This window comes from Rana temporaria, chromosome 4, assembly GCF_905171775.1.
Source record: "Rana temporaria chromosome 4, aRanTem1.1, whole genome shotgun sequence".
Taxonomy (NCBI): Eukaryota; Metazoa; Chordata; class Amphibia; order Anura; family Ranidae; genus Rana; species Rana temporaria.
In genome coordinates this window covers 310,551,701-310,564,653 of record NC_053492.1, presented here as the reverse complement: position 1 = coordinate 310,564,653, position 12,953 = coordinate 310,551,701, and the positions used below count along the sequence as shown (strand labels likewise).

Here is a 12,953-nt window from a genome sequence, read left to right as displayed (position 1 = left end):
CTTGCAAAAAAACAAAAACAAAAAAACTTTAAAAACTACAGTGAGCAAGGTAATATAAACTAACATACATTGCTAAGTGAAACAAATCCAGGGCATGAAAGGCAAAAGTAACAGTTTATAAAATGTTCACTCAATAAATTAGTGCTAAAGTTCAGACATGGCACAGTGTCAAAAACCAATACTTTGTTTCCAGTCTTGCAAGAGATTTTGTCACACACAATTTTTGTACCCCGATTACATTTATTGGCAAGGTAAAACTAACTTTGGCTTGCTTAAAAATAAGTCACTTTTAGGAACCAAATCTGACAGTTGTATATACAGTTTAATAATTTAACACAAAATATATCTGAAAAGGTTTTTTTTTTTTTTTTAAAACAAACCTCTTGGGCAAGACCTTGTTATAAAACCTCAATAAGTGCTTACCACTAGTTCACTTTGCTAAGGCTCGCTTCACAATAGTGCAGGCCATGTGGCCTGTGTTTGCTTGGGCATGCCTGCCCATTTACTTGAATGGGCTACTTTGCCACGTGAAATGCACAACAAAGTGTGCTTTAAAATCTCGACCACAGGGAAACTGCATGGTCCCTGACCATGTGGGTTCCTACACCCGCAATCGCGCTGCTGGGTAAGATGCATGGGGGTAGGGGGAATCAGAATGAATGGCAGCCCCACAAGAGTGGTGCGATTTGGGTGCGGCAATCAATGCGATTCCCACAACCGAAAACGCACCAGCTAAACTGAGCCCAACTGTTTATAAGGTTCTAACTTCAGCTGGTTTGGGTTTCATGCAGAGGCAAGTCTTCACACAGAAGTCCAGTATCCACTAGCACAATAGTTTTATTAGACACTGATAGACTCTCACTGGACAGTGGTACTATACATGGGTTTGTCTTGGCTGGACAAAGGAAGAGTAAGGTAAGAGTAACCCAGGATTGGTGGGGGTCATGAGAGGGATTACTAGCTAGAACAAAATTTCAAGACTTTTAACCAGTTCAGCTCTCATACCTTTATACCCCCTTTATAGACCTGAGAAATTTCTACTTTTTCACAACAAGACCATTTATTCAGCATAAACAGTGTCTTTACTTAAGTTGTATCTTTTTTTCTTTCTTTCTTTGTGGGGGCAGATTAGAATGGTTTGTTTTTTGCTATATTGTAATCAGACAAAATGGAAATACATTTTTAAAACTTTTAATTTTGACCAGTGTTCAATTAAAAAAATATGTTTACTGTAAATAGAAAATATACATTTAATTCTGTAATAAACCCTTTTAAAATGGATGTTTCTGATACAAAGCATGGCCAAGTTATTTGAAACTTTTTTTTTTTTTTTTGCACACTTTAGGTGGCACAACAAAAAAACAGCCAATAGGGAGGAAGGAATAAATTAGGATTGATAGTGGTTTAATAGGAATATCGTTTTTATATGAGGCAGCTGTCGGCAAGGACAAGCCTGTGGAAAGGTCCATGTAGATCTAACCTTAGTTTTGAAAGTTTAATCTGTTTATAACTTGCCTTACCTGTTGGTCAGCTTTAAAACAAACAATGACAGGTTTGTTTTAAATTAGTTTCTTCCATTGCTAACATAAAATACGCTGCACCTCATTCATAAGCATCTTGGCAAAGCAGTGTTCCTCCTTTTAGGGTCAGTGCAATATGCAAAAATTTAAGGGAGAGTATAATTGCTCAATCTAAGCAAAAGAAACTCTTCTTCATACAAACGATTTGGCATGAAAAAACTTTATATTTACATAAAATAAAGGTTATAAACTTGCCCAGAATGCATATTCATTTAAAATATTTTTTAAGAATCAATGGACAGATGGGCTGCCTTGAGAGCATTATTTAGTACCTTCTTATAAATGCACAAGGAGGCCGGTATTTTTACAGCTCCTGTGTTCAGCAGATAGATGTAAACGGGCAGACTGAACCCCCCCCCCCCCCCCCCGTGTTCCTGCCACACTGCCCACATTACATACGTCGTTCCCTACCCCCTTTAGCTGAGGATGTACACATGCTGCGGCAGGAATTATAGCCCCTGTTGCATTTAGTGGGTGATCGTGACCCATTCAAGTGAATAGGACCCACTCTGCACACACCCAGCAACCATGCGCAATGCAAGCAGTAGCAGCATGCTGGTGTGGGATCCAAGGGGTTAAAGCAGGTGATGTGATGAAGCAAGACAATGCCTCCTTATCGCCTGCTTTAACCACTTGGGTTTGGATTTGAAATCCCCCCTCCATGCATCTTCCCCTCTACTAGCATGTGTTTTCTGCCCTCAAAGAACACCCCCCCCCCCATCACTTCTCCATGTGTTACCCGTCCCCAACCCCCTCCCCTATCCATAAACTATGCACACACCTCAGATATTCTTGCAGTTTAATGTCGCACCTGTATGAGGAGGATCCTCAGTGAGCTCTGTGTGGTGTGCAGGCTCAGCTGAGAGAGATGTCAGCTGCTACAGAGGGGGCAAGAGATATGGGGAAGATATCCTGAGTGCCGGAATCTAGCGAATCCCTGTCAGCCTAGTTACCAGAGCTCAGGGCTGGAACTTGTTCTGCCACTTGGATCTGGGATAAGAAGAGATTCCTTGGGACGGAGGTACTCTCATAGGGGGCCCCCCTACTGGCCTCGGGCAATACCCCATTTTCCTAACGGTCAGTCTGCCCCTGGGTGGGAATTGTCTGCGCCAAGCTTTCAATCATAGTCCACCCTAAAGGCAGACAATTCCTATTTGTACTTTACAGCACCACCTATAAACACCACCTATACGTTAGAGAATATTATATGCGTGGCTGTTTGTAAAGGCCATATCATAAATAATAGATGTGGAAATTAGCCTCTGGGAAATAGTGTTTAAAGTCATTACTCAAAGGATGAGTGCCTATATACCTTCTGTTACAATGCACATTACTTGTAGTCAGTCTTACAATAATGGGAATTTTTTTTTACCATAATTTAAGTCAGACAGTCCAATCTGAATATCATAACTGGATGCAGGCCTTTGAAGGAGAAACGGAGGGGGAATACTGGCTTTATATAATATTTCCAGCCTCCTGTGCCTTCACGGTTACTTCTTCAGGGCTTAACATTAAAGGAACATACAATGCAGAATCCTTGAGATCACTTGGTTGCAGAATTCCTCTATAAAAACACAGAAGACAGACATCACAAAACCATGTTCAAATGAAGGGCACTTCAAAAGACACTATGATACATAACATTTTAAAATATGCACAGTATGTAAATCCAGCATTTCATATTACTGATATGTGTCCGTTGTAGCATGCATTTGTATGACAAAGAATCCTGTTTTCTCTGTATTTCTTCCATTGTGTGAATCCCCCTGGTGTTCCTGCCAGTCCCTCTGCTTCCATATTAAAAAAACTGACCACACTAAACAGAACACAGTGTGGTCAGCTCCCTAGCTTTGCTGGGAACACAGCCTGCTTTACTCCAATGATCAGACTTGTCCTGACAACTCACCCCTCCCCTAGGGAAATTTAAACACTGCGTTCTGATCTCATCCTCTGAGCAGCCTCATGCTCTTTCCTGCTGTACAGCATTGAGGAAGCAAACCCCACCCACTTTTGGAAAGTCACAACTTGATCTTCAACCCATACTTGCTGCTCACCTTCAATGACTTTGGTCACCTCTGACAATCCTATCCTCCATGGTTACTAGCGGTCTTGAGCCTTAAATCACCCTACCACCATGCAGTTGGCACAGTCACGCTGTACTGGGTAGCCCCAGCTCACACTCTACTGATGGCACTTGCAGTGCTTCTACTAATGCAGATGACATCTACAGCCTGAAATCATGTTTCCCTCTGCTCCTAGAATCTAGCCAGTCTTCGGGAGTTCTCCTTGGCTCTATCAGGTGTGGTTGGCTTCCCTGCACTCTCAGCCGACTTACTACAGTGATTGGTCCAAAATGTTTGCCGACTCTGATCGCAGAGGCCATAAGTGCACTCCTATGTCTTCCCCTGCAGATTCTGTATCTGGACTGCTTCAAGGCATTGGCAGCCACTGAGACTCTGTATGATTCCAAGTTGCTCCAGTCCCTCACAGACAAGCTTTTCTGAGGAGTTGAAGTAGTTCTGCAGTTGTTACCAAGTAAAAGACTGTTAAGTCTTAGTGATGTGGTGCACACAATTTTAAAACTAGGAGGGGGGAATCAACCTGTTCTACCAGACTTGGGTTCTTTAGAGCCCATAAGACTGCAAAGTACATCCGCTATACCCAAAGTTTCAAGTCTTCCAAAACGGAGGAAGCGTTGCCCCCACTGTAAATGCAGCAGTGCCTTAAAAGCAACCATCATATGGGTGAATGCTTCTGAAGAAACCAAGAAAATGCTGGCCATGCACACATCTTTATTTCCCACATAATAAGGACACAATGGACATACAACAAAGATGATGAACTACATGCCAGCTAACAAGTTTCGAACCCCAAGTTGGTGCTTACTAATAGTTGAGGTTCTGGATGCACAAATGGAGATTATATATACACACAGTAAAACCTTGGTTTGAGAGCGTTTCGCAATGTCATCACAACTGAGCGTCAAGTCACAACTGAGTATAAAAAAGAAGAGGAGCCTCTAAGTGTAGCAATATGGTTACATTTAATGAAGGTACAACATTTAGCAACTTATTGCTACACTTAGAGGTGCCTCTCTTCCGTTTTAAACCCTGTACAAAAAAATGCTTTGATATACAAGTGCTTTGGATTACAAGCATGTTTCTGGAACGAATTATGCTTGCAAACCAAGGTTTTACTCTGTGTGTGTGTGTGTGTGTGTGTGTGTAATATATATATATATATATATATATATATAAAAAATGCAACAACTTGTAAAGCATTCTAAAAGGGCAATTATCCAATCAGTAGATGATACCTTAATGGATACATCTAGATGTTAATAGGTGACTGGACATTTAACTGAAATCCAATCAATTATTTAGCCTAAACCACCATAGAAAAATGATATATAAAAACATACAACTATACCATAAAACAAAACATAATTAAAGAAACATATCTTTTAATAATTGTTATGACACCAAAAAAAGTTCAATAAGCAATCATGTGTCCAGTTCAAACCACTATGCTTTTCAATAAAATATTGCACAAGTGCAGTGTAGGTATACAAAAAAACAGTGGTAAAAGAACCTGTTGCCGGTGTCTGAAAGTTTTCTTAAATGGTGGACAATATATACGTAAATAATACAAATATAAAAAGTAAATACAACAAAGATGTAAAATGACTGCCTAGGGGCAAAAACATATGTCGTTCATAGAAATAAATATTATTCGTAGAAATTGGTGACATCCCATTCAAAATTGAGGTCAAAAGGTTTTCTATCATGGAAATTAAAGACCCCTCTTGGGGACACCATCTTTTCAACCCCTTGTATATGAAGGCTGGTAACGTCACCACCAGGACATTCATGCCAATGCTTTGCCACATTAGTAGAATACTCTTTATTAATATCATATAGCGGCAAGCATGAAGGCGGTCCCTTTAGTCTATGGGTAGTACGACCCACATACGGCAAGGATCACATGTAATAATGTACACTAAGGGCCAGATTCAGATACAATGGCGTATCTTTTGGCCAGCGTAGCGCATCCCATTTGCACTACGCCAACGTAACATAGTGAGGCAAGTACAGTATTCACAAAGCACTTGCTCCGCAAGTTATGTCAGCGTAGCGCAAATGGGCCGGCGTAACCCCGCCTAATTCAAAGTAGGCATGTAGTGGGCGGGCTACATTTAACCGTGACCCCATGTAAATGAGGGCCGTTCGTACGGGGCATGCGCGCGCATGCTCAGAATCACGTTGCAAATACTCCCTACGAAATGACGCCAGCTCTATTCTTTTGACATGAACGTAATCTACGCCCAGCCCCATTCACGTACGCTTACGAAAACTACGTAAAATATGACGGCTGTTCCATCGTCCATACCTTGCATGGGCTGCGCCATATTTTTGGTGGTTTATCTTTACGCCGGCGTATGTCTTACGTAAACGGCGTAGCTTACTGCGACGGGTGTACGTACGTTCGTGAATCGGCGTATCTTGCTCATTTACATATTCGACGTGTAAATCCACGTACACGCCCCTAGCGGCCAGCGTAAATATGCACATAAGATACGACGGCGTAGGAAACTTACGTTGGTCGTATCTTAGCAACAGTGAGGCGTATCTCATTTTAAGAATGCGCGCAAAGATACAACGGCGCGCATTCGGACTTACGACGGCGTATCTACTGATACGCCATCGTAAGTCTTTCTGAATCCGGTTAGATATCCAGTACTGTATTACAATTAATAAATGTCTGAATTCTGTGGTCCTTATTTGTAGTAGTGGAAGGGATGGTATTACCCCTCTTGATATGAATGCACCATGAACATCTGACCGCACCTTAAATAACCTTTAAATTGTAGCCAATGGGGAAGGCATCGTTTACTGGTAAATAAGCTAGGCGACAAAGTTCTATCTATAGTGGGTGCCCTACAAAAGACAGTTTATCCCCTTTGGGCATAAACAGAACCTTTATGCAAAACTGGAAGATACTTTCTGACTATATGTTCGATCTTACCAAATTCAGCACTACAGGGGGTAGAAAACACAGGGGCCCCACTTGACTTAGAATTACTTCTTCTGTATTTGTTATTATTACTTCTTAGTAAATCCACCATAGCCATATTGGTGGCGATATTAACAGCCCGGTTTAGAATGGAGTCGGAATACCCTCTATCTTTAAAGTGTAATTTCATATTCAGAGCCTCCATCTGGAACTCTAAATCATTACTACATATACGCCTAAGCCTCAAAACGGTATACCCCTTATAGTGTGCTTAGGGTGGCCTGAGTCCGCTCTCAATAAAGAGTGTTTACTAGCTGAGGGTTTCCTGAATAGTTTGATACTATATTATAAACATTCCCCTACCAGAGTGACATCCAGGAATTTCATGGACCTAGGGTCCATGCAGCCTGTAAAATGCAGATTGAGATTATTGTCATTAATATAGTATAAAAGCCAATTACCTAAATCACCCACCGCTCTGGTTCAGATAAAGAGCAGGTCATCAATATAGCAATGGAAAAACGTTATCGTTGAACGATGGGGACAACCAGCCCAAAATGCGCGACCTCTCCCACCATCCTATGTAGAGATTGGCCAGGGAGGGGGAGAACTTAGCTCCCATAGAGGCCCCGCATTCCTGGGGGTAGTAGTCCCCATCAAACATAAAACAATTATGAGTTAAATACTCCAAACTAAGCAGGACAAATTCCTGGTGCATAAGTGAAAAATTACTGAAGTGCTTAAAAGAAAAAAAAAAAAAAAACACTGCTTGAAGCCCCAGAGAGAGGGATGGATGAATATAAATTTGTGACATCACAAGTAATCCATACAATATCTGAACTCCATCTATAATCCTGGATGTCAATAAGCAACTGCTTGGTGTCGTTAAAAAATCCTGGCAATTCAGACACAAGAGGTTGTAGTTGATGATCGACCCATTGACCAAGTCGTTTGTTAAGAGACCCAATATCTGCCACAATAGGTCTACCCGATAATGGGCTTAACCCCCTATGTACTTTTAATTGGATGGTGAAAAATGGGCATGATGGGCGCTTCAGGGATAAACATATCCCTCGCCTGTGAAGTGAAAATACAGCTCTAACAAACCACACAAATCTTTTTTTAAAAACACAGGTATAGGACCCCCTCTAAGATTTAAATAGGTGTTGCTGTCAGAGAGCTGGCATACGGCTTAATTTCTTTATGCCTCAGTCTAACAGTACCACTGCACCCCCTTTATCTGCATTCCTAATAACTATGCTGTCATCCCTGCTCAAATCTCGAAGTGCTCCCCTCTCAAATTCTGTAAGATTATTAAGCAGGGGATTAATCTTATTGATAGAGGTCCATATCCTTACCACGGGAGTTACCAGGGTAAAAATCAGACCACAATTTGAATGGAATGACTGTGCAATCACCTGATGACTCCAATGGTCTAGGATTAGATTCAAGATTAGGACCCCCCAAATCACATAGGGCACAAAAATCATCAAATTTAAAGGGGAGAAACAGAGGATCAGATCTGTATCATCCAGCTCTCCAAACCCACATCTCTTAAAGTGTCAAAATAATTTTATTTTTAAGAGTTAATGTGCGTACCAATTTATTGACTAGTACAAAAATGTAAACCTGTAGACAGTGGGGACACATCAAAGTCACTGAGAGGTCGTTGTGACAGATATATGACATTAACAGTTACTTCTGATTCCAGCCTTGAAGCTGGCATCTGCCATTGCCTTCCTCATTAGTGTCTCTTTTCTCCTCTTGTTTTTTTTACTGTTGGACACCCGGACAATGCTGTTTAAACTCTGGATGTTCACCGGGCGATTTCCACCAGTAAATCCATTAGTTGGATTCAGGAGGGGAGTCCGAGTATCATTGAGTAAGTCAGTCTCGGGATCTGAAAAACTGACCCACTTTTTAGTTGTGAAAGGCTTACGTCGGCAATTAGGAAAGGAGGGCTTCTTCTAAATATAAACTTTAGTTTATATATTTCTTTATTAGTACAGTTGATCTCTAGCCATTTTATCCTTTTTGCCTGCAATTAAATCTTTTCAATTTGTCCAATTTCTTATTTAAAATGCAGATAAATCCTTCTGGATAGTGGATAGCTCGCCCTATAATTTTTCTAACTGGGTTCTTGAATCATTTATAATTTTAATGAAGCAGATAATGTGTCAGTCCATTCCTTTTTCGAATGAACATCAAAAGAGCTCAAAAGTAGGGATTTTTTTATTCTTAAACCTTAAGGGATATGTTCCAAAGTAATATATTCAGTCAATGTGTGAACATCCCAGAAGGACCTCATCTCCTTAGCCATCATATTCTCCACGATCCAGAACAAAGTCTTGGAGTATAATATCCCCCCCTTCCGGCTTTTGCAATGTATGGCCTCGTTGGCCCGACCTCATTGGATTATCCGATAGCGCTGTGAGGGTTCTGCTGTAGTTCACATCAATAGCTGCAAACGCTGATGAACTTTCAGCCATAGTAAATGGCAGAGGGTATACACAGTGCGATATTACACCTTGCAGCAGGTCACCAGAAAAACAGGAACCGAGCAGGCAAAAGAGCATCCGGTCCAACCGTAATAGAAAAATGTTGCTCTAGGAAATGCGTCTTCCCTACTGCTTAATTACCCCTGGGTGTGGATTGGGTGCTGGGACAAGTCAGTCTAGTTTCTGGACAGATCGATTCCCCGGGCAACAAGGACCAGGGTATTCCTGGCTTTGTCTTTTAGGAATTCATTTCTGGAATCAAGGAAGTCCTTCTTTTACCAATCATCAGGATAGATAAAGAGTCAGGGGCTCTGTTGGTGCAAGGGACTTGGTCATTTGAGGCTCATTTCTCAATTGTGTACCATCAGGTGAATTGGCTGATATTGCAGTGCTGCTCCATCCTGCTGGATGGTCACCTGATCCAGACTTAGTTGAACATCAACCAGAGAAGAACCAAAAGTATGTATGCAGCATCGGAGGTACATCTGATCCTATCAAGGGTAGAACATGTTCCAGCCTGGTCTTACATTCCAGCTGCAGACAACTGGCAAAGTCATGAACCTACAGGAGTGGTCCTTACCCACCAAGATATTCAAGGACATGTATCACAGGTGGGGAATGCTAGTTGTGAATCGGTTTGTCTCCAAATTCAAGGATGTTCTAGAGCAGGGGTGTCAAACTCAATTTCATTGCGGGCCGCATCAATATTATGATTGCCCTTCAAAAGGGCCGGTTGTATCTGTAAGATTCGATGTCCAGCGCATCCCCTCCCCTTACATTAGATGTCAAGAGCCACCCCGCCATCAGAAGTTGAGTCCCCCACTCCCCCTTACATCACAGTGCAGTTTCCTTATGCTGCTGCTGGGAAGAAGCTGGATGCATTGCTTGAAAGCAGAAAGTAGGGGTCTAGAGGAGGACCAGAGGATGGCAGGAGCTCTCCTGCAGCTGCAGGCGAGGTGCGAGGGCCACGTGGAATGACATGGAGGGCCAGATTCGGGCCGCGAGCCTTTTGTTTGACACCTGTGTTCTAGAGGAAGCATTGGATGCTCTTGAGACTCTGTGGAATCAATACACCCCAATCTATACCTTTTCTATCCTGCATCCTTGTCCTCATCTGGCATTTCAGTGATCCTTAATGCTCCAGATTGGCCAAGGCAGATAATCTACTCTGACCTGGCAGATGCCCCATGGGCTTTACCAGATTATCCAGGGTCTTCTGTTTCAAAGCACCATCTTGCTTCATGGTCACTGGCTTTAAAGCCATGGATGTTGAAATTCAGGTTCTGAGACTCAGTCATCTCTGAATCTGTAAATGCTATGATGTTAAAAGCTAGGGAGTCAACTTTCCTCAAAATATATCACCTGACATGGAAGACCTACTTTTTTAAGGCTCCAGGCTTCAATGCTATAGGTTTCTCTGTGGGATGAATCCACTCTTACAACAGCTAGGTCTGGCCCAGCATTTGACTCTTATCACCATCACAAAATTCATGTTTCTATCTATTTTGTTTCAGACACTGTTGGTCTCTCACACTCCTTGATTAAGACCTTTGGTACACAGAGTTTCTAGTGTAGATTCCCCCTGTTCGCTCCCCAGTAAATTTGTGAGATTTAAATCTGGTTCGCTCTGCACTTTAGAAATCGTCGTTTGACCCCATTGGCAAAATAACTTCTTTGTAGTTAATCACATCTGCAAGAAGAGTGTTGGCCTTATACTGCAAGGAACCCTTTGTGGTTTCACATAAAGACAAAAACGGTGCTCAGGCTGTGAGTCTTTCTTGTCCAATGTGGTATCTTAAATCATATAGCACAGGACCCTTGCAACCTTTTAAGGCCTTCCCTCCTACCCCACTTTGAGTTGTCAGTTTTTTTCATCCTAAGGTGATGGACCTCTTCTAAATGGAAAAATCACTCTTAGCCCAATTACTTAAATTATTTTTCCCTCTGAATCTGCAATCAGCTTCACAGGCTCATAATACAAATAACCGTAACGGGGACTTGAACAGATAAGGCCTGGTCATCCTGCAAGCCTTACCATTACTGTAACCCCACAATTCTGAAGTATATATCTTGATAGTTAAAACCTCAGGAAACTGGAACTGTGTTTTGAATTCACTTTACAGTGTAAATTTTTCAAATTGTGTGCTACAATTCAGCTGCTCAGAGCTTAGTCACAGGTGGATAACCAGGTGCACCACATGTCGAATGCTTTACCTCCACTTCCGCCCAGAGCTCCTTATCAAAAGACACAGGTGCTTCCTCCTGCCGCTTTGCCAAAAGGACTTTGGTAAAGGCTGGTCTGCACCCAGGCGGCTGCATTCTCCTTGAACAAGCTTACCCCATTTCTTCACCCTATTTCTTGAGTACCCCACAGGGGATTACCCTCACTTGTAGCAATAGCAGAAACCAGATGAAAGAGCCACAACAGAAGCTTAGGCAATCAAACTCTGCTGAAGCTCTGCACTACACTCAATCCTATAGTGACAAGAGTTCTTTTGCACCAGATCATCACCCAATTGTAACACTGGCCTCTAATCCAAATTGTAGTTCCATCTCAGACATGCAAAAAGCATCCTACCTGACTAAAGCAGACTTTTCTGCAACTAGGTCACAATTCCTCATACAACTAATAGCTTTAATATAGCCAAAACTGTCCAGGGCTTACAAACATCAGGCTCCTTCTCCAGCTCCAAAATCCCTACCAGAGGTGGATCCCGATATGCCAACCCTAGAAGTGGCAGGCATAAAACAGTATGAAGAGGAACTGAAGGCGGTGTTGGAAGAGGCTGCAGAAGAATTCTGCAAAAGGTTTGCCAATATTGACATGCTCACTTATGCTGTGCGCAAAAGCCTCAGCATTACTGCACCTAAATCTCCCAAAATCTTGCCATACTCATTTGGGTGCAAAGAGACCTGCTAAATCTAAAAAGACATTTCATATTCATAAACAAAAAGGGGGAGGGGGGGACACAAAAACAGTGGTCTCTTCTAGTGACTGTGTAGTCACCGTCTTGCACGTCTTATTGAAACAATTGAAGATATTCCTTTATTCAATGATTTTGCAGCTGGGACGTTTTGGACACGCCTAAAGACTATTTTATACTTGCAGGCCCAGCGCTGAAACCAGCTATTGCTATAATTTTTGTCTGCCAAACTGCAGCCAACTGTACGAGGCCAATGAAGAACCCACATAATCCAGTATTCCATGAGCGTACTTTATCTGAACAATTGCAGCGATTACCTTCTCCCCTGTTCTTTTGTGTGGTTGCCCTAAAACAAGTAATGACACAAATTTCCAGAATGACTCCAATTTCACTGGACAAAAAGACTCAAAAGTTTTGCTGCCTGAAAAACTTTTGGTGATTCATGATAGACCCCTTCAAATCGTACACACATATATCATTTCAAATGACATTAGCACATAGGAATCTTGAGAAAGATGAAACCTAATAACTATAATTTATTCGCATAATTTTTCCGACATACCGCATGAGTCCAACGGGGGTTAAAGTGTTTAGCTGCTTGTTTTCTTTTGTACTTTGTGTCCTTGTTCTATGTGCATCTCGCTGCAGTGTCCAACAATAGTCGGCCAGCGCTTATGGATTCCAGTTGCCCCGATAAAATGTTTCCATTGTGGCAATGTCTCTGTGAAACCTTTTACCATGTTCCTGTTACGTACCTGGTATGTTTAGAGTCTGGTTGTAGGAGGCCTCTCTTACGGCTCTGGTTCACGAGCCACTGAAGTGGGAACAGCGGACTCGGAGCACAGCGGGGTAGGAGTGCCGATGCAGAGATGAATAGATGTAGGTGGCTGAGTCTCTCTAGCGGGGAGGTGCAGACGGCACTGAGGCAGAAGAGGGGG

The 12,953-nt window shown here is 42.2% G+C and overlaps 1 protein-coding gene across 2 annotated transcripts in view; it reads right to left on the bottom strand.

Annotated features, from left to right (window-relative positions):
* Nucleotides 1-2,309: 2,309 nt before the first annotated feature.
* Nucleotides 2,310-12,953, bottom strand: part of GINM1 (glycoprotein integral membrane 1) — a 71,616-nt gene continuing 60,972 nt past the window's right edge. The window contains exon 8 of one of the 2 annotated variants that reach the window (XM_040350596.1): nt 2,310-3,144. In XM_040350596.1, coding sequence (XP_040206530.1) covers nt 3,036-3,144 — 109 coding nt within the window. In that variant the 3' untranslated portion in view covers nt 2,310-3,035. The remainder of the gene's footprint in view (nt 3,145-12,953) is intronic. The other variant, XM_040350595.1, reaches the window with a different exon arrangement.